This window comes from Macaca nemestrina, chromosome 11, assembly GCF_043159975.1.
Source record: "Macaca nemestrina isolate mMacNem1 chromosome 11, mMacNem.hap1, whole genome shotgun sequence".
Classification (NCBI taxonomy): domain Eukaryota; kingdom Metazoa; phylum Chordata; class Mammalia; order Primates; family Cercopithecidae; genus Macaca; species Macaca nemestrina.
In genome coordinates this window covers 94,479,118-94,505,454 of record NC_092135.1, presented here as the reverse complement: position 1 = coordinate 94,505,454, position 26,337 = coordinate 94,479,118, and the positions used below count along the sequence as shown (strand labels likewise).

Sequence of the window (26,337 nt, the reverse complement as noted above, 5' to 3'; positions counted from 1 at the left end):
GGGAGGCTGGGAAGTCCAAGATCAAGGTGCTTGCAGATTTGATGTCAAGTGAGGACCCTGTTCCCTGTTTCTAAGATGGCACCTTGTTGCTGTTTCCTCCAGAGGAGCTGAATGCTGTGTCCTCACATGGTGGAAGCAGAAAGGCAAAATGGCCCAAGTTAGTTCCCTCCAGCCCTTTAATGAGGCACTACTCCATTCATGAGGACAGAGCCCCAAAGGCCCCCCACTTAATCCACTTCCCCAGAGGCCCTAAAGGCCCCCCACTTAATACCACCAGAGTAAGAATTAAGTTTCAACATGAACTTTGGAGGGGACACATTCAAACCATAGAACCAAAGTAGTTACAGGTAATAAAATAGCCATGAATTATTTTCTTTTTCCAACCAGAGAGGTGTATGTACCAGTGCTAACACTTCACATTGTACCTGGGTTAACAAAATAGTTGTTTGATGTCTGTTGTTCAGTCTCAAATGCTTCTACAGAGCCACTGTCCTAACATATGATAGAGGACCAAAAGGGGGCACAAATAATAAAATGTTTACATCCTCCCAAAAGCAGATTAAGATTGATTGTTTGGAAGCCATGAGAACAAGCAGCTAGTTTTTAACTACCAGTTTTTACCAGTTTTTAACTTGTCCATTAGATCAATGACAACTTTTTTTCTTTCTTTTTTCTTTTTTTTTTTTTTTTTGAGACAGAGTTTCACTCTGTTGCCCAGGCTGGAGTACAGTGGCGTGATCTTGGCTCACTACGACCTCCACCTCCTGGGTTCAAGCAATTCTTGTGCTTCAGCCATCCAAATAGCTGGGACTACAGGTTTGCAACACCACACCTGGCTAATTTTTGTATTTTTGATAGAGACAGGGTTTCACCATGTTGGCCAGGCTGGTCTCAAACTCCTGGCCTCAAGTGATCTGCCTGCCTTGGCCGCCTGAAGTGTTGGGATTACAGGCATGAGCCACTGGACCTGGCCAACTTGCCTTTTTGTACATGCTTTTACAAGCCTGAAAACCAGCAAGAGTCCTTTATTCCTTAAGTCAAACAAACAGAAATGGACCCACTCCAATTAACATGCTTCTGAATGTGAATCAATAAACAATAGTCTCACTTCAGTAACTACACTTCTACAGATGTCAATATGAATTCCATATTCCCAAAGAACCTACATGAGATTAACAGTCTGCTCTGCTCAAGGAAGACTATGCCTGAACAACAATTATCCCTTACTATATAGTAAGTGATAAATGTAGCTTTGTTTTTTTCTATCAGATATTGAGTAGTAGGCTCATCAACCTTTGACAGTCTTATATTTGATATTATTTACAATTTCATGATTGCTTACTTGATTTAGGTCCTGATAATGTCAGCAGCAGCTATGATTACTTGAGTATTAATTAAGTCAGGTATTATGCCATCCATTTACATATGTTAAATCTGGATTACCTAATCCACCACTCAACATCTGAAATAAAAAGATGAAGATGAGCTTATTCCTTAACTATAGTAAGGAAGAGCTATGTTGGTCAGGCATAGTCTCCCTGAGAAGAACAGACTGCTGCATTCTGTAACTTTTTTAATGACCACGGAAGCTATAAATATCTGAAATGCCTTATTTGAGAATAGAGATATTAGTCATTTAAAAGCTATGCTGGTAATGACCCAACACAGAAGTGTGTCAGTCTGCAAGACAGTAGAGGAGTCTTTACCATTTTTCACACAATTCTATTTTCAGGGATTATCTACTGCATGTTAGAGGAGGACGTTTCATTGAAGCAAAATATCATATCGTTTAGTAGCAATATCATTTAGAACCTTGCTCAAAGCTTTTTCTTATACTTATTAGAAAAACAGACAAGAATCATGGAACACCATCTCCTATCATAAAACAAATTAACATAAATTTATTGGGTGGAAAATGCAAAAAGGGACAAAACAACGGGGTAGCTTTGTACTGATATAATAGTTCATAAAATGATAAACTCAGGTCCAAAATCTTCAGCCCACATCAAAGACTTCATGTTCTTATGACTCTAGAAACAGGCCAGCCCTGGCTGCTGGGCTCGTGGAATCATGGAGTGTAGCTACACATAAAGAAGCTCCCTTGTCAAGGACATCACTTCCTCTGTACCTCAGAATGATACTTCTTGGGCATAGGCCTAAGATTCTGCTTTTTCTCCCATCGATGCAGAACAGATTGGCTGGACATGACATCATGTTTTACATCTTGGTCCTGTTGGAAAGAAAACACACCTAACACTGACTGTTCAAAGCTAACTGCAGCAATCGGCACCTGTTTTGTCTCTACACGTGTCATGTATTCATGAAGACAGGTGATTCTAATCTAAAAAGTTTGTGACAGGTGGAAGTTTGTAAGAAAAAGAAATTAACTGGTTTGCTAGCATTAGTGTAAAGAAACTAAAGATTAACAGAGACAGTATCAAGATGATGAGAGAACTTTAGTAATTAGAAATCTGAGAAGCAACAAGTAGAAAATTGCTTAAGACATCCATGTCTTAATCTTACCTTTTCCTGCCACCTGTCTTCCCCAGAAGGCCTCTGCAACCGGTTTTTTGTCAGCTCAAGTTGTAGACCATCAAACCTGTGTTTAAACCAGCGATGGGCTTCTTCCAGGTTAGCTGTTATCTGAACATATAAATATCACCATTAAAAGACACAAAGAAAGAGTTACAAGTTTTTTGTGTATTAGTTGCAGAGATTTTTTACTTAGAAATTAAAAGACCCAAATTCTGACTGCATGTTCTTTGCAACCTATTTGCACAATATACTTAACAACCTATATATGAGAGTAATTTCTGAGTGAGGGGTTAAACAATGCATGCAGACTTGCTGCTTTCCATGCATTTGTTAATGTTTCCTGGATGTGAAGTAATGCAAGAGAGGACCCAGGAGAAAATTAAGAATGAAGGTACAAGATGGCTTTGAAAATGAAAAAATATATGAACTCTTAAGAATGTAGTAGTTCATGGGCCAGGTGTAGTGGTTCACATCTGGAATCACAGCACTTTGGGAGGCCAAGGCTGGTGGATCACCTGAGTGCAGGAGTTCAAGACCAGCCTGGCAACATAGTGGAACCTCATCTCCACCAAAAATTAGCTGTGCATGGTACACCACCATGCCCAGCTACTTGGCTACTTGGGAGGCTCAAGTGGGAGGATCATTTGAGCCTAGGAGGTGGAGGGTGCAGTGAGCCAAGCTTATGCCATATACTCCAGTCTGGTGACAGAGTGAGATCCTGTTTCAAAGAAAGAAAAAAAAGTATGATTTGAAATACCCCCCAAAAGGCTAATTTAAGTTTAGAATAGAAAAGGCAAATTCACAAATTAGTTAAATGGGGTCTACTTTACTTTTTTAGTTATTGATTGATTGAACAAAGAGCATCCACTTTCAGTAGGGTCATGTCAAATAATAATGCACTAAAATCCACACATATGCTGGTTTTTCCTCATATTTAGTAGGGAGATTTGGACTTCAGGTTTAATATTTTAGCATCGCGTTATCTCTCATCTATCATCAGGACACAGACTCTTAATCTAAAAATCACTTCTTTACAATAGAGACTACACTTGGGAAGTTACTGGTTTTTCCCTGTTGCATTCCTGACAACTCTGTTAATGAAGGACTTCACATTGACTTGGGTTGCTTCAGGGTTGTTGTGTTGAAGGAAACGTCTAAGTCTTTACGTCCATGGGTCTGGCTCACCTGTTCTGATTCCACACTGGCTTCTTTCAGCTTATTCTCTGTTGCCTCTTTACATTTCTTCAGGTGTCTGATAGTTTCTTCCAATTCCTGAAAATGTGATACAGAGATTTTTATAAACTTCCAACATACCATAAGGAATCAAATGCTTCACTGTTATAATAAATGGGCAACCAAATATGAAAATAGGATGGAGTGCCTTCTAACTTCAGGTGCTACCGACATATGAGACAAAAACCGTTATTTTCAGTTTAACCTATAGTCTCCATATCTACATATGTGGATATGATTACACATTTTGATTTTTTATTTATGGATTCTGTTGAGGAAAGTGATTAATATGTCTTTTCAGAACTGGAGAGATACTTCTCATGACAAACCCTATTGAAAGACAAGAGCTCAGTGATCTCTTGAAGTCCCTTTTCAGTGATATGACATTATGCTTTTTATTCATTTAGGAATACCTAAGAGTCCTGTAACAGCAACAGGTATATCTGTGCTAGGAGAAGAAATGAGGTGTATAAAGTTCCTGAAAGGCTATGGAATTCAGTTCAGAAGTCTTACTTAGTAACTGATACTTTGCATATGTAAGCCCTAGATGTTCTTCAAAATTTGACGTTACTTTTATTCAACTGAAAACGGAGAACATTTGCCGTATTCAAACTACAGTCTTCTTCCTAGATACTATTATTCTAAGGACTTAGCTAAGATAAACAATTTGTAAATATGTGTTGTCTTCTGTAGACTCTAGAAAGTCTAGATGCAATACTGCTGGGCTTGGCACATGTCATTTGCTGATGATCTTTAAGATGAATCTTAGGAAACCTTTTACCTGGCACCGATTCTCTAGCTCCTGCCTTATTTTCCGCTCTGCTTCTAGGCACAGCTCTTGCTGTTTATTCCGCACTGAGGCATCATACTGGCTCTTGGCCAACATCTGCATCTCTTTCTGCAGGTTAGTCATTTCACACACAAATCTCTGGATACTCAAAGACTGGAAGGATACAAAGACGGAGACATTTGGTGAACCCCCTCCAAGTTTGAGATTTTGCATGAAAGGTAAACACAGAGTGTATGGAAATCATCTATCTACCTGTTCATAGTTTTTTTTCTGATATTGATCCTTAATTAGCTCCATTTGCTTCAATTCTTTTTCTATTTGCTAAAAGTAAATGGAAAATAACATAAAAAGATGATCAGTGGAAAAACTGGCTTGCTCTTTTTGCCTATAAGATGACAGAAAGATTCCAATATGAGACCCAAAGTTACCAGTTCCTGCTGAGCTTTCTTTCCCATCTGGCCCACTGATCCCGAAAGAGCAAAGTCCAGTACAATCAACACGGAAGGGACAGATGGGGAACCAGAATGTGACACTGGCAGCAAAGGAGAAATCAAACATTTACACAGCAGCGTCTCCACTGAAAAAGTCTCCCCAAAGGCAACTGGCTATAATTCCCAGAGAATACGTGGGGCTGGTAGGGTTCTAAAACCTGTCTTCCCCAGACACCACTGACTGCCTACATCCTCATAGGGTATCCAGGAAGTGAGAAGAGGTTTCTCATACAACCTTCATCCTTTCTATATTCTGAGCATTATTCGCCTTAGCTGACAAGTGGAGCTTAATTTGGGTCTTTTGATTCTTTATTTTCTCCTTGTTACTTTCTAGTATTTTTTCTAGCTCTGCAAGTTTCTGTCGCAGCTCTCGGTTGGTCCGGGACACTTCCACTGATCTGAAGTTAGCTTCATCAAGGGCTTTCTTCAGCTTAAAACACAAGGGAAAAAATTGAAACATTTTTACTTTCCATCAAGAGAAGCTTATGTAGTTTTGTCCTTATATTTTGTTATCTTTGGATTTTCTTTTAAAAAGGAGAGTTAGTGAGGCAATAATAATGTCTGATTAAGCAGATTTATGGAGCAACAGACCAAGTGGTTTTCATAATTTTTATCACTGAAGAACAAACTCTTTCTTGGAATAAAGAATGTAAATGTATATTCATCATTTGCATTTTAAGAGCATGGCTTTGGAGTCAGGCCTCTGTCCAAATATCACCTTCAGCACTTACTGGTTGAGTGATCTGAGGCAATTAACTACCTTAAGCCTCAGGTTCATCATCTGAACAGTGTGTGTATAGCCTACTTCATAGAATACAAATAACAAATTAAATTAAGATCATATAGAGAAAGAAGTAAGAGTTTGGCACACACAATACTCTGTGATTATCATGCTATAAGCTCTTCTCTGTCACTTGCAACCTCATTTCTGAAGAAATGAAAATGAATTATATGGCAGTTTATATAAATATCTGTCAAGTTATTGACTGTCATGGCATATATTTTTATAATTTTGCTTTTTGTTCTCAAGGATTTTAATAAACTTATCTCGTGAAAAAAACTGCATAGTAGTTACTTAAATAATTTTACAGAGTTCCCGTCCTTCTAATATGCCCTTAAACCACTGCCACTCGAAAACTTTAGGAAGAGGAGGCAGTTGAGAAGGGAGAAGACAGGAAGGTGGTACTCTCTATGTCTGCCAGCATTTAACACAGCAAAGAGTGAAGTCAAGGATATCTGTACCTTTTCTTTCTATACTAGTTCCTTCTTTTAGATCCTAACTTTACACTACAGTCTTTTATTACTGCCCAACTAACTTCCTGTTAGATATTTCAGTTACCTCAATCACAGCCTTTCTAAAACTGGATAAGCACTAGCAACTATCATTTACTTTGTAGTGATTATTATGTGCAGGTACTGTGATAATTACTTTAAAAATGCTTTCCAATTTAATTCTCAAGATAAACTTGAAAAATAGTTGTGGTAGTTTCCATTTTATGACTGAGGAAACTGAAACTCAGAAATTAAGTCACTTACTTACACAGTAAATTAACACGTAGCTAATAAGAGGCAGAGCTGGGACTCAGGCAGTGCTCTGTGAGCCCAATGCTGCTGCCAACTCCTCACTGCTGTCACTCCCTCACTGTCACTGATCCTTCTTCAAAGGATTTCATTTTGTAAGTATTTTTTTTTTTTTTTTTTGAGACGGAGTTGCGCTCTGTAGTCCAGGCTGGAGTGCAGTGGCACAATTATCAGCTCACTGCAAGCTCCGCCTCCCAGGTTCATGCCATTCTCCCGCCTCAGCCTCCCCAGTAGCTGGGACTATAGGCGCCACCACCACACCCAGCTAATTTTTTTGTATTTTTAGTAGAGACGGGGTTTCACTGTGTTAGCCAGGATGGTCTCAATCTCCTGACCTCGTGATCCCCCCACCTCGGCCTCCCAAAGTGCTGGGATTACAGGCGTGAGCCACTGAACCCGGCTGTAAGTATTCTTAACGATGATCTCTGACTAAAGGTACATTTCTACATTTAGCACACCTTTATGTTCCCTAATTCTTCTATAAAAAGAATTTGCTTTTTATAACATTTGTATTTATATAGTGCTTTGCAATTCACAAAATTGTTTTATATACCATTATTTGAGTTTGATTTTGTGAATCATCTGTCAATTGCAACTACTAAATGTAACAAATTTGGTGAAACACAGACCAGCCATGCCAACCAAGGAATTATTTTAATCCCTCCTTCTCCAGGATACAACATTTAATGTCTGTTTGATAATTTCTTTTCTTTTCTTTTTTTTTTGGAGACGGAGTCTCCATCTGTCACCCAGGCTGGAGTGCAGTGGCGCCATCTAGGCTCACTGTAACCTCCACCTCCCAGGTTCAAGCGATTTTTGTGCCTCAGCCTCCTGAATAGCTGGGATTACAGGCACCTGCCACCATGCCCAGCTAATTTTTGTATTTTTAGTAGAGATGGAGTTTCACCATGTTAGCCAGACTGGTCTCAAACTTCTGACCTCAGGTGATCCACCTGCCTCAGCCTCCCAAAGTGCTGGGATTACAGGCATGAGCCGCCTTGCCCGGCCTGTTTGATGATTTTTCTATTAAAATGGGCTTTCTGACTTAATTGTTTTCTATTTTCAACTGAACTACTTTGCTTGGCCCTAATCATCTAATACTCAAATTAACGGTTATAGTTTTCTTGAGTCTCCATGCCTCCAGTTTCTCTTCATTATCCTCTACTGTCCTCTGTTGTTACATTAACCTTCCTAAACTTATGCTTCTATCATACCAACCCCTGCTCAGAAACCCATAGTGCTCCATTTCTACCTGAGTTCACATCCAACATTTCTATAACTAAGGCCATCCATCAGGTGGTCCCATTTAAGCTAACACTTTCTCTAACATTTCCCAAAGTCTCTGCTCTAATCAACAGAGGCTACTTTTCATCTGCTTGCATGTCCTGTTCATTTTTGTAAGTAAGCTTGGCCAGTTTTGTAAGGTGTCCAGTCCTGCCATCTCTGCTAGTCTCAATCCTGTACTCTCATTAAGCTTCCCTTCTTCTATCAACCAAATGGCCTAAAATAAACTTTCTCTTACTTCGAATTCCTTCAAAGTTGTACACAGCCTCTGCTACCCAAGAAAGTTCTCTGATGTTTTCCCTATTTGTCTCATGTCCGGAGTGGAGATCCCAAACAAGGGTCATTTGGCACACACTAGGGCAGGACCATATCTTCTACTGTTTTCTCCGTGTCTCTCAGGACATGGTAGATGCAGAATAGATGCCAGTTAAGTGAACTGAGAAGACAGATGATTTCTCTTCTGTCTATCACATGGCAGTCTCCTTATTCCTCTATCCCTCTCACTTATCACTCTCTGATGGAAAATCTCCCACCAAGGCACACCTTTGCTGGGCAGAGAATTCTGTCAGAAACTTTTTTCTTGTGTGCTGCTTTACAGAGCGGTCTTAATTACATCTGGCCTGCTGATCAAAGGGGGACGAGAGGAGTCAGAGGCCAACTGCAGCCATTCTCTGAAATCCCAGAGCTGCTTTTCCTCCTAAGAGGCATTCACAAAGAGAGAAACTTTCCTCATGACTCTATACCTCAGCCACTTCCCGTTGTGCCACTTTCTTTGCAGTTTCTCTCTCAGTTTGAAACTGCTTTCTTAGGGCTTCTATGCGTTCAGCATGCAATTCTGCTTCCACTTTGGACTCTTCAGTCATCTGGTCTCTGTTTTGAAGAAGAGAGGTGATAAGTCACCTTTAGAAATCATTTTAGGAGGTAAGAAAGTTTTGGAGGGGAGTGTGCAACTCTCCAAAAGGTATGTGATTTATAAACAAGCAGCCTTTCAGTAGCCTGGTGAACCTAATTTGGAGCTCATTAACAGAAGAAAAAAGAAGTGAACTTACCTGTAGCATGAAAAAACATTAATTCTACGTAAAAATCATCAAACAGGCCAGGCAAGGTGGCTCATGCCTGTAATCCCAGCACTTTGGGAGGATGAGGCAGGTGGATCACCTGAGGTCAGAAGTTTGAGACCAGCCTGGCCAACATGGTGAAACTCCACCTCTACTAAAAATACAAAAATTAGCTGGGCATGGTGGTGGGCGCCTGTAATCCCAGCTATTTAGGAGGCTGAGAAACAATTAACTCATTTTACCAACCAAATGAGTAAAAAACTCACATCAAAGAAAAATATTGGAGGAAGCAGAAATACTTTAAGAGATATTTGCTTTTGTCTTTTCTCTTGCCTTTGTCTTTTCAAACAAAACCATTATTTTAGCAAAGGGATTAAGACTATGGGTTTTGGAGTCAGCCTGCTACTGTCTGGATTGTAATCTCAGCTCTAGTAAGATGATGTCTTTTTGCTAGCAGCTATTTACTACTCAAGTTTTAACTTGTAATAATATTGTTTCCTTATCTTTAAACTGAGAGCCTTAAATTAGATCAGCATTCCTAACTTGAACTCCTTGGTCAAGACCCATGATTAATCTTCTGAGGATGCTGGAATTCCCGGAAATAATATGCAAAATGTGTGTGTGTGTGAGGGATTGTAGTTGAGTCCATAGCTTCTGATTTTTAAAAGGATAAGTGACTCCAAAAAGGACCAAATGGATTTAAGCAATTACGAGGCTTCTTCCAGCTTTAACATTCTCTGATCCAGCTGATAATGACTTACTATATGATTACTCGAGTTATTGGTTCTTTCTCAAAGGATAGGAGCCTTCCCTGCCATGAAATCATCTTCATTTCCCCCCTCTCTCCTCCTGACCATCTCTTGCTCTTATTTGTATAATACATCCATGTTCTCCATGTGTCTCTAAAAGCACATCTACTAATGGATTCAGTTTCTCCACTTAGCAGCATTCAGTGACTTGGTCTCTACATGAGACTTGCAGGTGGTAACTTCAACTGTCCCTCCAGTACCCCAGGCAGGAATGTATCAATACACTTTGGTCATCACATCTAAAAATTTGCTGACACCTGTCCTCAAGGCACAGCATAAAGGGATGGAGATCCTAAAGTTACTGGATATAATTGTGGTTATTTCTTACATTCCCACACTCCTCCCCATATCCACCTCAATCTGAAAAATGAGCAAAAAATTCATGGAGATATAGAAAGGGAACAAAACCATCATTTTTACAGTGCTGTATTTTGATTTTCTTATAACTTTCTAAATTGCCTTTAAATTTATTGTGCTTATATCGAAATGATTAAGACTATAAGTTTTGGAGTCAGCCTGCTGCTGCCTGGATCCTAATCCCAGCTCTAGTAAGATGATGTCTGACCTTGAGTATGGTACACCACCTTCCCCTGCTTGTCTCCTTATGTCCAAAATGGGAATAATAACAGTAACCACCATCATAGGGTAATAGTTTGTACTAAAGGAAATAATGCATGTGAAGTCCTTAGCATATTACCCAACATATCATGAGCATGTAACAGATGTTAACTATTGTCATCATCTAGCTCTAAAAATTCAAATTCTAAATTTTAGTTTTAATTAAATTTTTTATTAACTATAAATTTTAAAATTTCTCTCAAGTCTCTACCTCTGCCCTGAACCCCCACATAGCACTTCAACTTCAACTCTTACTTTCTTCTTCTTTTTACTGTGGTAAGAACATTTAATATGAGGTCTACCCTCTTCTCAAATTTTAAGCATACAATATAGTGTCGTTCATTATAGCTCTATGTTATACAGCACATCTCTAGAATGTATTCATCTTGCTCTTTTTTTCCTAAGGAAAATCGCAGACCATCTACCAATCAGCCTCCTCAACAGTCTTCTGAAGACTCACCCAGCTTCTGCTTCCCTCTAGTCCCAAAGGAAGAAATATCCAACCTCATCTTTAAAGATAAGCCTTCCGCTTCGACTCCCTCTTTCTCCAGTTCAATCGAGTTCTTTCCCATCATCTTTAATCATGGTGCAGTTCCTCCCATTCCAAAAACAGGACAGCAACAGAATGACTTTTCTTCATGTTATACTCTTGAGCTGCTATCTGACGTTCTTTATCTTCACCATTGTCCTCCTTGCCTGCCTTTCCTCATCAATCACTTACTCCTTGTGATCTTCTGTATCTACAGAAACTGGCCATCTGGAGGATGATTGGTAGATACCTGTTGCAAAACCCAGTGGCTTCCTCTCTGGTCTCTTTGACTGTGCAGCATCTGACTCACTTGTGTTTGACTTTGGTGATACTACATTCTACTGATTCTTTCCTTACCTCCACTAAATGCTCCTTCTCTGGATCCTTCTGTGGCCTCTGTTCACCTTCTACCTGAAATGCAGCACATCTCCAAGTTCTGACCTTGGTTCTCTCTATATACTTTTCCCATGGCAGTCTAACCCACACCAAAGCTTTAGCGTTTATCTTTTTATGTTTTTGAGATGGAGTCTCGCTCTGTCACCCAGGCTGGAGTGCAGTGGCATGATCTCGACTCACTGCAACCTCTGCCTCCCAGGTTCAAGCGATTCTCCTGCCTTAGCCTCCCAAGTAGCTGGGACTACAGGCGCCCACCACCACACCCAGGTTTGTATTTTTAGTAGAGAGGGTATTTCACCATGTTGGCCAGGATGGTCTCGATCTCCTGACCTCATGATCCACCCACCTCTGCCTCCCAAAGTACTGGGATTACAGGTGTGAGCCACCACATCCGGCGTTTAGCTTTTATCTTTATGGAGATGAATTCCAAATAGTAGCCTCTTCTTAGAACTAAGCCTACAGTTCTAAGTCTAAATTAAATAACTGTACCTAAAACCCAACAAGTTCTCCAAAACCTGCTCTGTCTTCCTAACCCTGTGCACTGATAAATACAGTTCTGCATATGATTTCAGGAGGTTCAAAGATCTCAAGTAAAGAAGCATGATTCATCTTTGATGAAAATACAAACTATTATCATAAGCAGTGGCATAAAGGTAAATCCTGAAGCAAATGCTGCAAGGAGACCTCTAACTCTCACCTCATACTTTTCCTGTAAATGACCTAACCATATTTTTTTCTCCTTTGGTTTTGTTTGTTTGTTTGAAGCAGTAGTGGCAGGGACTACATTTTATAGTCACTAAATAATTTTCAGGCTTTGAAACAATTACTAGCCGTCTAAATCATAATTACCTAAACTGACATTGGAGAGTTTTAAATGCTGCTGCCAACAACTACATAAACACAATATGGAACGGTCTTAAGGCAGTAACATTTCAGCTGAATATAAAATTTGCAGAGATCATATATCTGGAAAATACCATCTCTGCTGTAGCTTATACCTCTTTCCTGTATCAACATGCTCACTAATTGAAAAGAACAAGTATCTAGGCTGAGAACAGTGGCTCATGCCTGTAATTCCAGCACTTTGGGAGGTTGAGGCAGGTGAACTGTTTGAGCCCAGGAGTTTGAGACCACCCTGGGCAACATGGAGAAACCCTATCTCTTAAAAAAAAAAAAAAAAAAAAAAAAAAAAATTAGCCAGGTATGGTGATACATGCCTGTAGTTCTAGCTACTCAGGAGGCTCAGGTAGGAGAACTGCATGAGCCCAGGAAGTAGAGGCTGCAGTGAGCCATGATCACACCACTGAACTCCAGCCTGGGCAACAGGGCAAGACTCAGTCTCAAATAAATAAATAAATAAATAAATAAATAAATAAATAAATATTTATAAAGGAATAAAGATCTACATGCACACTGCATTTCCTTTAAGTATAAATTTTCATGGGATGCTATTAATATCTAAATATTTACCTAGGTATAATTTAAGGCAAAACTTTAGTCATTTGACCTGAACTGGATAGGTCTGATCTAAGTAATCTCGGGTCAAAACTGAAAACATTTAATGGCTTAACATCTGTTTAGATGGAGTCATTCCACCCAGGCTGATGTTTTTTCTTGTCTAAATCATGTCTTTAAAGGACATATAAGCTGTTAATAGGAAAGCCTTCATGGAAACATGCAAATGTCCCTTCTAATCAATATTCTTTAAGTTTTCATTTAACCTTTGAGTAAAGCAGCAGCTAGATAGTGGATGAAGGAAGAGCTGAGAAGGAGAGTCAAATGATCATGCTCTAGCCAGCTATTATCTGCTGGTGCTCAGCTATGCCTGGTTCTTAACATGGCTCTGCTGGAAGTACTAGGGCAAAGTACGAGAAAAGAGTTTAACTGATTTATGTGAATGAGCCATTTATGTGAATGTGACTTACTCCTCCAGAGGTGCTTCCCTAATTTTACTGTGACTACACTGCTCTTACTTGAAGGTTTCCAAATTCTGTCGCTCAAGTTCTTTGCTTTCCAGTTGCTCTTGAATGTGATCTAGCTTTGTTTGCAGATGATTATTTGTCTGGAGAGCTTGTTCCAGACTCACAGCAAGTTTCCTGTTGTCTTCTCTAGCTACATCTAGAGCTTTTTGTAGAGATTCAATCTGAAAGAGAGAAGCATGTTTTCAATTCCACTGTAACAGATAGATGCAAGAAGTCCATAACACTGCGTAAACACTCCTCACGTTCTATCATCAAGTGCCACCGAAACAATAATTAGTTGGAACCACAAGCAAAGATTCCAGGTGCCTGGAATATATATATGTATATGTATATACATATATGAATGAGAACTTACTAGAGACACTGCTCAGGAAACACTTAGAAGGCAATGGGAAGGGCATGCTCCACTGGTCACCAGAGAGCTTTGGAAAACAGACCCAGCTTAATTTATCCTAATTTTTTAAATTTTAAACTAAATTCCCCTTCCTGGTCCTATGACCTTCTGGTCTCACTCCCTTGAAGAAAAAACCTGTCCACTGTTCCTTATAGATTCTTACAGGAAAAAAAACCCTTATTTATGAACTATCCATGTGTATTTTACATATGTGTGTATAGATACGTATGCATGTATGTACATATACCTGTGAGCACATGTGTGTGTAGGTGACTCCTTATTAATAGTGGGATCACTCAAGCTGTTTCTGACAGACTATATTTTCTAAGCCCATTAACTTCTGAAATTTTTTGTGCATTAATAAATGAATAAAAATGTAGACCATATAAGACAAAGAGATTAGTCATTATTGTGGTACTGGTTTGCCAATAAGTGACTCATTGTAAGACAGGTCAATTCCCCATTTGTAGATATGTCACTGTGCAAAACTCAGACTTGATTGAAAAAAACATTTACCTGATTGTTTCACTTCATTTTCCCCAAAACAGTAATATCCCAGTAAAACTAAACATATCAATGTTATCATTTTTTAAAGCCTGGCCCCAACCTCACTGTTGTGCTGGTCCTCCATGACAAGCATCCTGGCCTGCCACTGGTCCACTTCAGCTTCTAGCTTCTGCACCCTCTGTTGATTGAGATCCCTAAAAATAAAAAGCACAAAAAGAGTGACTACAGAAAAGAATCATCTAGGAATGATATCATTTGGGAGTTACAGAACACTTTTCTTCTAAGAAGCTCAAATAGCATCATACGTATATATCACTAGGAAATGTCACTAGTAAAAAATATATTGCCTTTACAAAGATTGGCTTGCTGTTGAGATTTTTGCATCTACATATAATAGCCACTTATAAAGTTATTGTGAATAGTATTTTTAATAACATTCCCTTGACTTTTTAAAAATGCAAAGGCAACTTTTAAAAGATAAACAACATGTAATGTAAAAAAAGAAAAAAGAAAACTCACTTGTTCTCTCATAACATAGAGGCAATATGCCCTATTAAACTCAGACCGTTTATTCTGAGGAATAAATTTTTATTAATAAAAGGAAATTTTATTTAATTTTTGAAACATTCTATGAAGGAATTTACTTATAAAACATGGCAAGAAGTGGTTCTCAGGATGATTTACCTACAATAATTATTAATCTTGAAACAGGATAGTAATAAATGGATAATTAATTCAAACTAAAGTATGTACTTAGTTTCCATTATCTTGACAATTACTATTCTGTAGAAGCAAGAACAGAATTAGGTTTACATGGTGCAAAAAGCAACGGTAAAACAACAGTATAGCTAATGAATTTCTAGGATATATAGTCTAGAAATTCCTTCACATCACTACACAATAGGGGCATTTTGAATTTTTGGAAATAATATTTATTTCTAATTCTAAATTTTCTCTAACTTAGTAATTCTTTAAACATATCATTTTACAATTTTTTTTTTTTTTTGTAAAGGAAGCTACATAAAGTGACTTCATTTATTGACTTGACACTGCTCCTTAGTACAATGCAGCAATACCAATGACAGGAAAAAAACACAGGTACCTTTCTTTCTTGAGGCCTGCAATCTCTGAATCCCTCCGCCCAAGCTCTATTTGTACTTTCTCCAGAGCACCTTGCATTTTACTGTGAGAAGCCAGGACATTCTCCAACATGATTGTGACTTTGCAGTTGTCTTCTTTAGCTTCTGCCAGTTGTCGCTGAAAGTTTCCCACCTAACAGAAAATGAAACAACACAAAGACATTTGATCCTTTCTGGTTACTCTTCTGCTTGTGGATCTCATTACTCCCAGGAAAGAGTATGGAAAGCAGACAAGCAGACACAGTAGGATGCTAGGGGGAATAATTAAAGTATATTTTATTTTTAGGTGGTTTCTTAAGTTGTTGTTAAGAAAAAGAAAAGCTGACCCCCAGATCCTATGGTGAACTCTGCAGCTTCCCAACTATGGTCATTTTACAGCATACACATTAACCAGCACAGAGGTGGTGCCAGGCTGGCTTCTCAGCTGACTTCTGATGGGGTCAAGTGAGAATAATACATCTGAAATGCATTAGAATTATCTGAGAAAAAAAGACTGTAAGAAAAAGCAGAAGCTGCTGAAGAATGAGGTAACTCACAGCCTTCCTCAGAGAGACAAAACCTAGCACTTGCTGACAAAGAGAAGTTTGGGATGTGACCTCTATTCCCACTAAGCACACACACACTGTTAAGGAGAAAGCATCACAGAAATCTTATCTCACATTAATAAAACATAACTATAAAGGTTATTATTACCAAGATCAGATGTGTTTCAATAGAAAAAATTAGAACTTTCTCTTTTGAGTATTTAAGACAAAGTTAAAAAAAAACATTGAAAGTTTTATATATATATAATGTATTTTTAAGGGAAAAAATTTAAACTATTCTAAAATTATCTTTTCTCTAAAAAAAGAAATCTTCCCCTGATCAATCCTTTTTCTTACTAATGGAAGCAAGAAAGCAAAACATATGGCTCATGAAAGATTTCGTAAGTGCTTCTTCTCAATGACAGACGGTCAGAAGGGACTGATTCCTTGCCTTCTTGTTTTCCCTGTCCTCCACGGCCTCGAGGTCTTCTTTCAACTTCTGACTCTCTTTCAGGGCCGCATTACGACACTTCACTGTTCGGGACAGCTCCTCTTTACTTCTTTCAAGAATAGATTTCACCTAAGTAGGAAAAAAGAAACAATAAATAACATCACAAATCAGTGACTAGAATAAGACATAGAAATTTAGAAACAAAATTTTAAATGTTTAAATATATTTATTCACTACTATAAATAAAACCCATCTTTATTAGCTGCTTATTTCTTTAAAGGAAACTACAATAAAAATATCTGCGTGAATAAACATAGACAAACCTAATATATTAATCTCCATGAAAACACAAGAATAGGGAGAATAAGACTATCTATGAAGCTGAGATGTAAAGTGGGAAAGAAATTATTATGAGACTAGCTTCCTTTTGAAAATATAAATGTACAAACATTATAAAAGCCAAGATGTATAAGTACTAAATATGGTCAAGAAAAGAGTGTTACAGCAGAATGAATCCTAATTAGAAGTAGTACAGTATTAGAACCTCCTTGAAACAGTTTTGGTAGTGCCACACCATCAGTTCAGATAATCATACTATTTTAAATATTACTCTTTTTAAACTTTTTATTTGATAATTTTAGGCTCACAGGGTGTTGCAAAAACAGTGCAGAGTCCAACGTATACTTCATCCTTTTTTTTTGAGACTGAGTTTTGCTCTGTCACCCAGGCTGGAGTGCAATGGCATAATCTGGGCTCACTGCAACCTCCGCCTCCCGGGATCAAGCGATTCTCCTGCCTCAGCCTCCCAAGTAGCTGGGATTACAGGTGTGCAACATCACGCCAAGCTAATTTTTGTAGTTTTAGTAGAGAAGGGGTTTCACCATGTTTGTCAGGCTGGTCTCGAACTCCTAACCTCATGTGATCTGCCTGCCTCAGCCTCCCAAAGTGCTGGGATTACAGGCGTAAGCCACCAAACCCGGCCTCTTCATCCTGCTTCTTTTGCTGACTTCTCATATTGCTGTAGATCAACATCAAAACCAGGAAATTGACATGCATACACTATTGTTAACTTGACTAACTAGATTACTTATTTTTCCATTTTTGCCATTTTTTCAGCCTTCATTCATCTATGTGTGTATGCATGTGCATGTGTATGCAGAATTTCATGCAATTTGATCCTGTTTACATATTCACATGACTGCCACCCCCACAGTCAAGACACAGAACTGTTCCATTACCAGAGAAGAAGAATTCCCTTGTGCTATCTCTGTATTCGCGCTTCCCTCCAAAAACTCCAAAAACTCATCCTGTACTCTGGCAACCACTAATTTGTTTTCTTTTCTTTCCCACACTACACTGATGTACGGTAATTTGTTCTCTATTTCTACAGTTCTGTCCTTTCAAGAATGTTACTTTAGGCTAGGCATGGTGACTCACGCCTATAATCCCAGCACTTTGGGAGGCCGAGGTGGGCGGATCATGAGGTCAGGAGATGGAGACCATCCTGGCCAACGTGGTGAAACCCCGTCTCTACTAAAAATACAAGTAAATAAATAAATAAATAAATAAAAATAAAAATAAAAAATAAATTAGCCAGGCGTGGTGGCGGGAGCCTGTAATCCCAGTCACTTGGGAGGTTGAGGCACAAGAATTGCTTGAACCCAGGAGGCAGAGGTTGCAGTGAGCCGAGCTGAGATCACACCACTGTACTCCAGCCTGGCAACAGAGCGAGACTCTCTATCTCAAAAAAAAAAAAAAAAAAAAGAAAAAGTTACTTTAAACATTTAATACATTTTTGAATAGGTAATACATGATTTTTCTTTTTTAACACCTTTTCTGAGGTATAAGTGACATACAATAAGCTACATATACTTAAAGTGTGCATTTTGATAAGTTTTGACACATGCATAAGACTTTGAAACAATTAAGATACAAACATTTCCATCATCTCCAAAAGTTTCCTTAAGCTCCTTTGTAATCTCCCCGCTTCTGTCTCTCTCTATTCCCACACTCCTACTGATTCTCACAGGTAACCACTGATCTGTTTTCTGTCACAATAGATTAGTTTATATTTTCTAGAATTTTATATGGAATTGTATTGTATGCACTCTTTTTGGAATAACTTAACTCAGTGTAATTATTTTGAGAGTCATTCAATCTGCTGCATGTATCAACAGTTCTTTCTGTTGCTTAGTATTCTATTGTAGGGGCATCACAATTTAGTTATCCATTCACCTGGTGGACACTTAAGTTGGTTCCGGTTTTAAGTTATTACCAATACAGCTGTTGTGAACACCTGTGTACAAGTCTCTGTGGAGACATACTTTCATTTGTCTTTGATGAATACTTAGTAGTGCACTGACTAGGTCACATGGTGGTAGTATGTTTCACTTTTAAAGAAATTCCCAAACTATTTTCTAAAGTGGCTGTACTAATAATAGGTGTGTGGTAGTGTCTCACTGTGATTATATTTGCATTTCCCTAATGACTGATGCTTAACCTCTTTTCAAGCACTTACCAGCCACATAACTTTGCTGAAGAAATTATCTGTTCAAATTTTTGCCTATTCTTTTTCTTAGGTTTTCTTAGTATTTAAATTTTAAAAATTATTTTTAATACCTTCTGGAAACAAGGCCTTAATCAGATATGTGATTTGCAAATAATTCTTCCCAGTCTGTAGCTTGTCTCCTCATTACCTTCATGTTTCTGAAGAGTATAAGTTGTCAATTTTGATAAACTCCAATTTATCGCTTTTGTCCCTTTATGGATCATGGTTTTGATATCAAATCCAAGAAATCTTTGTGTAATCCAAGATCACAAAGATTTCTTCCTACGTTTTCTTCTAAAAGTTTTACAGTTTCAGGGTTTACATTTAGATCTATGATCCATTTTAATTTTTATATATTTTGTGAGGTATGGAGCAAAGATATTTTATTTTTGCATATAGATATCCAATTATCTCAGCACCATTTGTTGAAAAGACTATCTTTTCTCTGCTTTCAGTTTTGTTGAAAAGAAAACATTCATAAAACTATTTTGGATAGGTAGTACATCCACATTATTTTTAAAGTATGAAAAGATTAAGTGAAAAACATCCCAGCCACCCAGTTTCCTTCCTCAAAAATAATGTTGCCATTTTATTATGGGTCATTTTAGACAGTCTATGCTTATACAAGTGAATGCATATGTATATATTCTTTATCTCCCCACCTCTTTTACATCCAAATAGTAAAATACTACATATACTCTTCTGAACTTTTATTGTTTAAACCTAATTTTATATATGTATATATCTTGAAGCAGTATTGCAAAATTATGGATACGAACTATTATTTAGCCAGTCTCTAATTGATGAGATTTTGGTTGCTTCCTCTGTTGCTATTGGCCAACAATACTTCAGTAAGTGACCTTGTATTTATGTCATGTGTACAAGCCAGTATATTGGTAGGAAAAAGTCCTAGAAGGACAACTGTGGGGTCAAAGTTGTGATAAATATTGCTAAATTGCCCTCCATAGGAAGTTGTACTGTTTCATAATCCCAATAATAACAAAGGAGGATATCTTTTCCCCACATCTACCTCAACATCATAAAACATCCTTAAACTTGAACCTGTAACATTTAAAATACTTAACTTTTTCTACAGAAAAGGATCCCAGAAAAGTGCAAAGGATGGCAACTTATAGGTCCTGATAATCTACTGAATTTTGTTCTAGAAAAGTATACAATATCATTTTTAAAATTCTACCAGTTTTTAAAGTGTATATTTATCAGTATGTATATACACACACATACAAATGCAAAAGTGCCACTAGATGTTTACAGAGGACATCTAAGTAGTAGTGAGGCAGGAGAATAGGGTTTGGAGGCAGGGAACTTAAAGCCAATTCATGCTGATTTCCTAAAGCTGAATCAAGGAAAAACACCAAGGTCTGGGGACAGCGAAAGTGAGGCCAATTTTTGCTGACTTCCCAAAGCTGGATGAAAAGAAAACACCTGGGTCTGGGGACAGGGAACCTAAATCCAATTAACACCAACTTCCAAAAGCTACACCAAAAGGAAAAACTCCATCTCCCCAGCAAGTAGCAAAGGATCAAAGGTTACTACTCTCCCTACACTCCTCCCGCTTCCACCATGTCTCAGATGGAAAGGGAGAGTGCTTTGGATTGGCCACAGGCCGAGCATGGGCCATCCCTTCATCAGCATAGGGCGTCAATTCACCTCAGCCTTTAATTAGCCACAGGCCAAATCCATAGGGACCTCAAAAGGCGTACTTAAAACCCAGAAAACTTTGTAAACTTGAAACCCAGAAAACTCCACACCCTATGGAGTTTTCATCGCTTTAATCCCTGCTTTCACTGCTTCCTTCGTCACTTTGTGCGTTTTGTTCAATTCTTTGTTCAAAACGCCAAGGACCTGGACAACTCACACTCACAGCCCTCCTTCCGGTAATAGTGGCCCACTCTAGAAGATAAGCTACAGTATTTTCTATTTCTAATATCAGATAAAGAAGAATGCTCTAATAAGTTTTCTCAAGAAAATATTTTCCAATGTGAAATTTCTTGGGGTTTCTTGAATTAATTTATTTCTATTTGAAAATGAGGCTTTATCCAAGCATTTTAGCTCAAATGTTAAGATTAGGTAGAAATTTTGACTTTTTTAAAAAAATCAAAATTATATAAAAAACTCAGTAGTTACTGTTATGTCAAATTTTCGATGTCTAAAACTAATTATGTGATGGCTAGGATAATGGTTTCAATCTATATTAGTCTTTTTTCTGTTTGTGAAGAACCTTATTTCCTAGTTACTCATATCTTCAAGCATTATCTTTCTGGATTAATACTTCATTCTTGTATACATTTAAAATTTCCTGAAGATTTAATTTGTGGTCTTCACTTACCGAGTCCCGTTTAAGAAAATTTGGTGATTCATCATTTACTAAAGGTCTTGAGGCAAGAATCTCTATTTTGCCTTCCAGTCTTCCCTCCATGGTTTTAATAGCATTCAAAAGAGTCTTTAGAGAGATCCTAGAGTCTCCAATATCCTGAGATGTTTTCACAGAAGGCAGGTTAGGTGCAAAGCTCACACGGCGTGTAGAGTTTGGAATAACACTAGGCAACCCAACTGATGACGTTCTCTCCTTTATACTGTTTACATGGGACCTAGAGATTTCAGGGGATTTTGAAGATGCAGGCCTCTCTGGAGATTTTCTTTTTCTTAAAGGCATCATCAATTATTAATAAAAACAATAAAATCAGCTAAACCTATAGTTATTTTTCAAGGAATAGCCACTTTACTAGGAGAAACAACACAGTGTTCTAGAAGGAGCCGTAATGGAAAATATATTTGAAAATGTGTTTCTCCGCTTTCAGAGTGAAAAGATCACACTGTAAAATATGACCCAGCAAAGAAACAGACCTTACGCCAACTTCCCTGTCAGTGAGCCCCTGTTAGAGAGCGCATCTAATGAGGCCCTTTAACAACTCTGTGACCTCATCACTCATCAGCAGAGTCAAGTGGTTAGAACCCTATGAGTATTCCATTTGAAAACATATTTTAGTTCCTTGGTTACCAGGAGTATAGATACACAAATATCATAGACACAGAAGTTAATATGCTTTTATTAAGAGTTAACAATTTAAAAAATAACCTAATGATATGCATGCTAAATTTGTAAATAATTGAAATGAGTCACTTTCTTCTGGTAACACCTTCCTGAGGTATGTTCTTCACTAAATGTTTTTGTTATCTTGCTTAACTTTTTCTATTCATTTGTTAAAATATTGTGTGACCTATGAAAGGCTTTTAGCCTCAAGAGCCACCATGCTGACAAGTAAGCACTTTCATTACCAATACCTCTCTCAGATGAGCATCTGCTTGTTGCAGGTGTACCCTCTTGGCACTGAGTTCTGAGTTTGCCTTTAATTCAAAAAAAACAAGGATACTTGTTCCTCACAACTGCCAAAATTTGTAAGGCTCAAGTTCAAAAAGCACTGCCTTTATGAAAGCATTTCTCACTGCTTCTACTCATAATCATGCTCCCTATGAATGTTCAGTAATACAATCTATTTTTCTGAAAAGTATAACTTTCTATTCGTAATAAAGTTTATGGAGTACATTTCCTAACTATAATAAGCAAGTTGAATGTCTCAATCCTGCTTCAGGTATCTTTACAATTTCTGAGGCTTACCAGAACCTTGTATGTACTAGGTGCTTGAAAAAAAGTTTGTTAAATTGAGTCAAGTGACAGGATATTTATCTTTCTGGGATTCTATGGTAAAGTGGGGAAAAAGACATCAAACAATTTCTTAAAAATGAAATATAGCAGCAATCCGCTTTTGTAGATATTAATCACACCTGAGCATATTTAGTCTGTAGAGACTTATTCATCTTGCGTAGATGATCATTCTGTAAGCTGGTGTCAGTAAAAGACTGTACTTGTTCTTCTAGCTGTTTAACTTTTATCTAGAGGAAAAACAAAAATAAGAAAAAAATGAAAAAAAAAAAAGACATTTAAACATATATATTTACACATATTTATATATTCCAGAAGGGGGAAAAAAGGTCAAGTTGTAAAAAAAAAAAAAAATTCCAGAGAATCCTTAAAACTTGCAAAAAGCAATCCCAAGTTTAATCATGCAAAAAATAATGTAGACTCTGTAGCCATTTAAATGTGCTGAGATAACTCCTTTGGTTTCTAGTGCTTATCGGCCTCCAAATGGACATGACTCATGAATTTTGTGGCTAATATAATTCAAAAATTTGTGACTAATATATTTGAATTGTGGTACCTGGCATTCAAAACCCTTCTGAATGTGTATAATTAGAACTGTCAATATACAAGAAGCAGACATATCAGACCAGAAGAATGGAGGGGGAGTGAACAGGCATACAGTCTTGTGTTTCACTGACACAAAATGACAAAAGTTGATGGAATTCTTACATGTTGAATTATATCTTAAAACTAATTCACAAAGACAATACTCACAAGTCTCTCTTTAAAGAAAATTACCATTTTTGAGGACAAAATCATTTAATATATACTCATAAATCTCCAAATTATGCATTTTTCCACATTTGCTTCCTCTTATCCCCGAACGCTTCACACACAACAATTAACGTTACTGAACCTACCCCTAAATAAGGAAAATTTTCATCCAAAATTTTATTTAAATCAACTGTTCCATCTCTCAATATCTTGTTTCCTATCTGTAGAGTGCAAACATCTATTTCACTGTAGCTACTGGACATTTTCAGCAACTGTTAAAATTTGAATGGGGTGTTAGAAATCAGGATGGTTAATTGGCCTTGTGGGTGACAGTTACTGGAAGAGGGTACTGGGTGTTGGGGATGTTCTGTTTCTTGATCTGAGTGCTGATCACATTGCTATATTTACTTTATAAAAAATTCATCAGGCTGTGTCCTGTGTACTTTTCAGTATATATGCTATAGTTCAACAATAAATTAACTGTAAAAAAACAAAGTAAACCAAGCACTCACCTAACTTCTAAATTAAGGTCACAAATGCAGTTGCTTATAGGAGCCAGGCAGCTAACACAATGTTGAAATCCCTGGTTAAGTGGTGGGGCCAATGGTAAATTAGAGTGAAGCCAAAGAACTCAAACTGACAAATGTTTAAAAACAATTTAAAAAGTGCTGGAAATCATTCAGACATATATGCCATCATCCCATCTATCCACCACTGAACTTAAAAAAAATATTACCATTAAAATTGAAAGCTTCTGTGTAGCCTATCCCAACCAAATCTCCTTCTATCCTACGGTTAACTATTTTGCTGAATGTATCATTCCTATTCTTTAAAAAATAAATTTATATGTATCCCTAAACAGTATATAGTATTGTTTTATGAGATTCATCCATGTTAACATATGTAACTCCAATGCACCTATTTAGCATGCCATCTTAAATATACTGATTTTAGGCTATTCTGTTGCAAGAGGGTCGAATAGGAACAGCTCCAGGCTGGAGCTCCCAGCGTGCCCGACACAGAAGACAGGTGATTTCTGCATTTCCCATTGAGATACCTGGTTCATCTCACTGGCACTGGTTGGACAGTGGGTGCAGCCCATGGAGGGTGAGCTGAAGCAGGGCAGGGCATCGCCTCACCTGGGAAGCACAAGGGGTTGGGGAGATTTCCCTTTTCTATCCAAGGGAAGCCTTGACAGACGGTACCTGGAAAAACGGGACACTCCTGCCCAAATTCTGCGCTTTTCCAACAGTCTTAGCAAATGGCACACCAGGAGATTATGTCCTGCACCTGGCTCGGCGGGTCCCATGCCCACAGAGCCTTGCTCACTACTAGTGCGGAACTCTGAGAACGATCTGTGAGGCAGCAGCCTGGCAGCAGGAGGGGCGTCCGCCATTGCTGAGGCTTGAGTAGGTAAACAAAGCAGTCGGGGAAGCTCAAACTGGGTGGAGCCCACCACAGCTCAGCAAGATCTGCTGCCTCTGTAGACTGCACTTCTGCGGGCAGGGCATAGCTGAACAAAAGGCAGCAGAAACTTCTGTAGACTTGAACGTCCCTGTCTGACAGCTCTGAAGACAGCAGTGGTTCTCCATCCATGGTGTTTGAGCTCGGAGAATGGACAGACTGCCTCCTCAAGTGGGTCCCTGACCCCCATGTGGTCTAACTGGGAGACACCTCCCAGTAGCAACTAACTGACACCTCATACAGGCGGGTGTCCCTCTGAGATGAAACTTCCAGAGGAAGGATCAGGCAGCAATATTTTCTGTTCTGCAGCCTCCGCTGGTGATACCCAGGCAAAGAGGGTCTGCAGTGGACCTCCAACAAACTCCAACAGACCTGCAGCTGAGGGACCTGACTGTTAGAAGGAAAACTAACAAACAGAAAGGAATAGAATCAACATCAACAAAAAGGCATCCACACAAAAACTCCATCTGTAGGTCATCAACATCAAAGACCAAAGGTAGATAAAACCACAAAGATGGGAAGAAACCAGAGCAGAAAAGCTGAAAATTCTAAAAACCAGAGTGCCTCTTCTACTCCAAAGGATCACAGCTCCTCGCCAGCAATGGAATAAACCTGGACAGAGAATGACTTTGACGACCTGACAGAAGTAGGCTTCAGAAGGTCGGTAATAGCAAACTTCTCTGAGCTAAAGGAGGATGCTCGAACCCATCGCAAAGAAGCTAAAAACCTTGAAAAAAAATTAGACAAATGGCTAACTAGAAAAAAGTGTAGAGAAGACCAAATGACCTGATGGAGCTGAAAACCATGACATGAGAACTATGTGACACAGGCACAAGCTTCAATAGCCGATTCCATCAAGTGGAAGAAAGGGTATCAGTGATTGAAGAAAAATTAGTGAAATAAAGTGAGAAGAGAAGTTTAGAGAAAAAAGAGTAAAAAGAAATGAACAAAGCCTCCAAGAAATATGGGACTACGTAAAAGACCAAATCTACGTTTGATTGGTGTACCTGAAAGTGACAGGGAGAATGGAACCAAGATGGAAAACACTCTTCAGGATATTATCCAAGTGAACTTCCCCAACCTAGCAAGGCAGGCCAACATTCAAATTCAGGATATACAGAGACCACCACAAAGATACTCCTCGAGAAGAGCAACCCCAAGACGCATAATTGTCAGATTCACCAAGGTTGAAATGAAGGAAAAAATGTTAAGGGCAGTCAGAGAGAAAGGTCGGGTTACCCACAAAGGAAAGCCCATCAGACTAACAGCAGATCTCTTGGAGAAACTCTACAAGCCAGAAGAGAGTGGAGGCCAATACTCAACATTCTTAAAGAAAAGAATTTTCAGTCCAGAATTCCATATCCAGCCAAACTAAGCTTCATAAGCAAAGGAGAAATAAAATCCTTTACAGACAAGCAAATGCTGAGAGATTTTGTCACCACCAGGCCTGCCCTACAAGAGCTCCTGAAGGAAGCACTAAACATGGAAAGGAACAACCAGTACCAGCCACTGGAAAAACATGCCAAATTGTAAAGACCATCAATGCTATGAAGAAACTGCATCAAC

General features: G+C 38.3%; 1 protein-coding gene across 10 annotated transcripts in view; it reads right to left on the bottom strand.

Moving 5' to 3' along the window:
* Positions 1–1,855: 1,855 nt before the first annotated feature.
* Positions 1,856–26,337, bottom strand: part of LOC105468166 (coiled-coil domain containing 150) — a 95,192-nt gene continuing 70,710 nt past the window's right edge. For 8 of the 10 annotated variants that reach the window (XM_011718215.2, XM_011718214.2, XM_011718212.2 and 5 more), the window contains 12 exons: positions 22,677–22,784; positions 16,322–16,450; positions 15,310–15,479; positions 14,308–14,401; positions 13,298–13,467; positions 8,658–8,784; positions 5,285–5,479; positions 4,811–4,879; positions 4,550–4,711; positions 3,721–3,807; positions 2,524–2,643; positions 1,857–2,230 (listed from right to left, as the gene is read on the bottom strand). In XM_011718215.2, coding sequence (XP_011716517.1) covers positions 2,114–2,230; positions 2,524–2,643; positions 3,721–3,807; positions 4,550–4,711; positions 4,811–4,879; positions 5,285–5,479; positions 8,658–8,784; positions 13,298–13,467; positions 14,308–14,401; positions 15,310–15,479; positions 16,322–16,450; positions 22,677–22,784 — 1,548 coding nt within the window. In that variant the 3' untranslated portion in view covers positions 1,857–2,113. Of the gene's footprint in view, positions 2,231–2,523; positions 2,644–3,720; positions 3,808–4,549; positions 4,712–4,810; positions 4,880–5,284; positions 5,480–8,657; positions 8,785–13,297; positions 13,468–14,307; positions 14,402–15,309; positions 15,480–16,321; positions 16,451–21,219; positions 21,856–22,676; positions 22,785–26,337 lie in introns of those variants that run through there. The other 2 variants (XM_071073117.1, XM_024788618.2) reach the window with 2 other exon arrangements.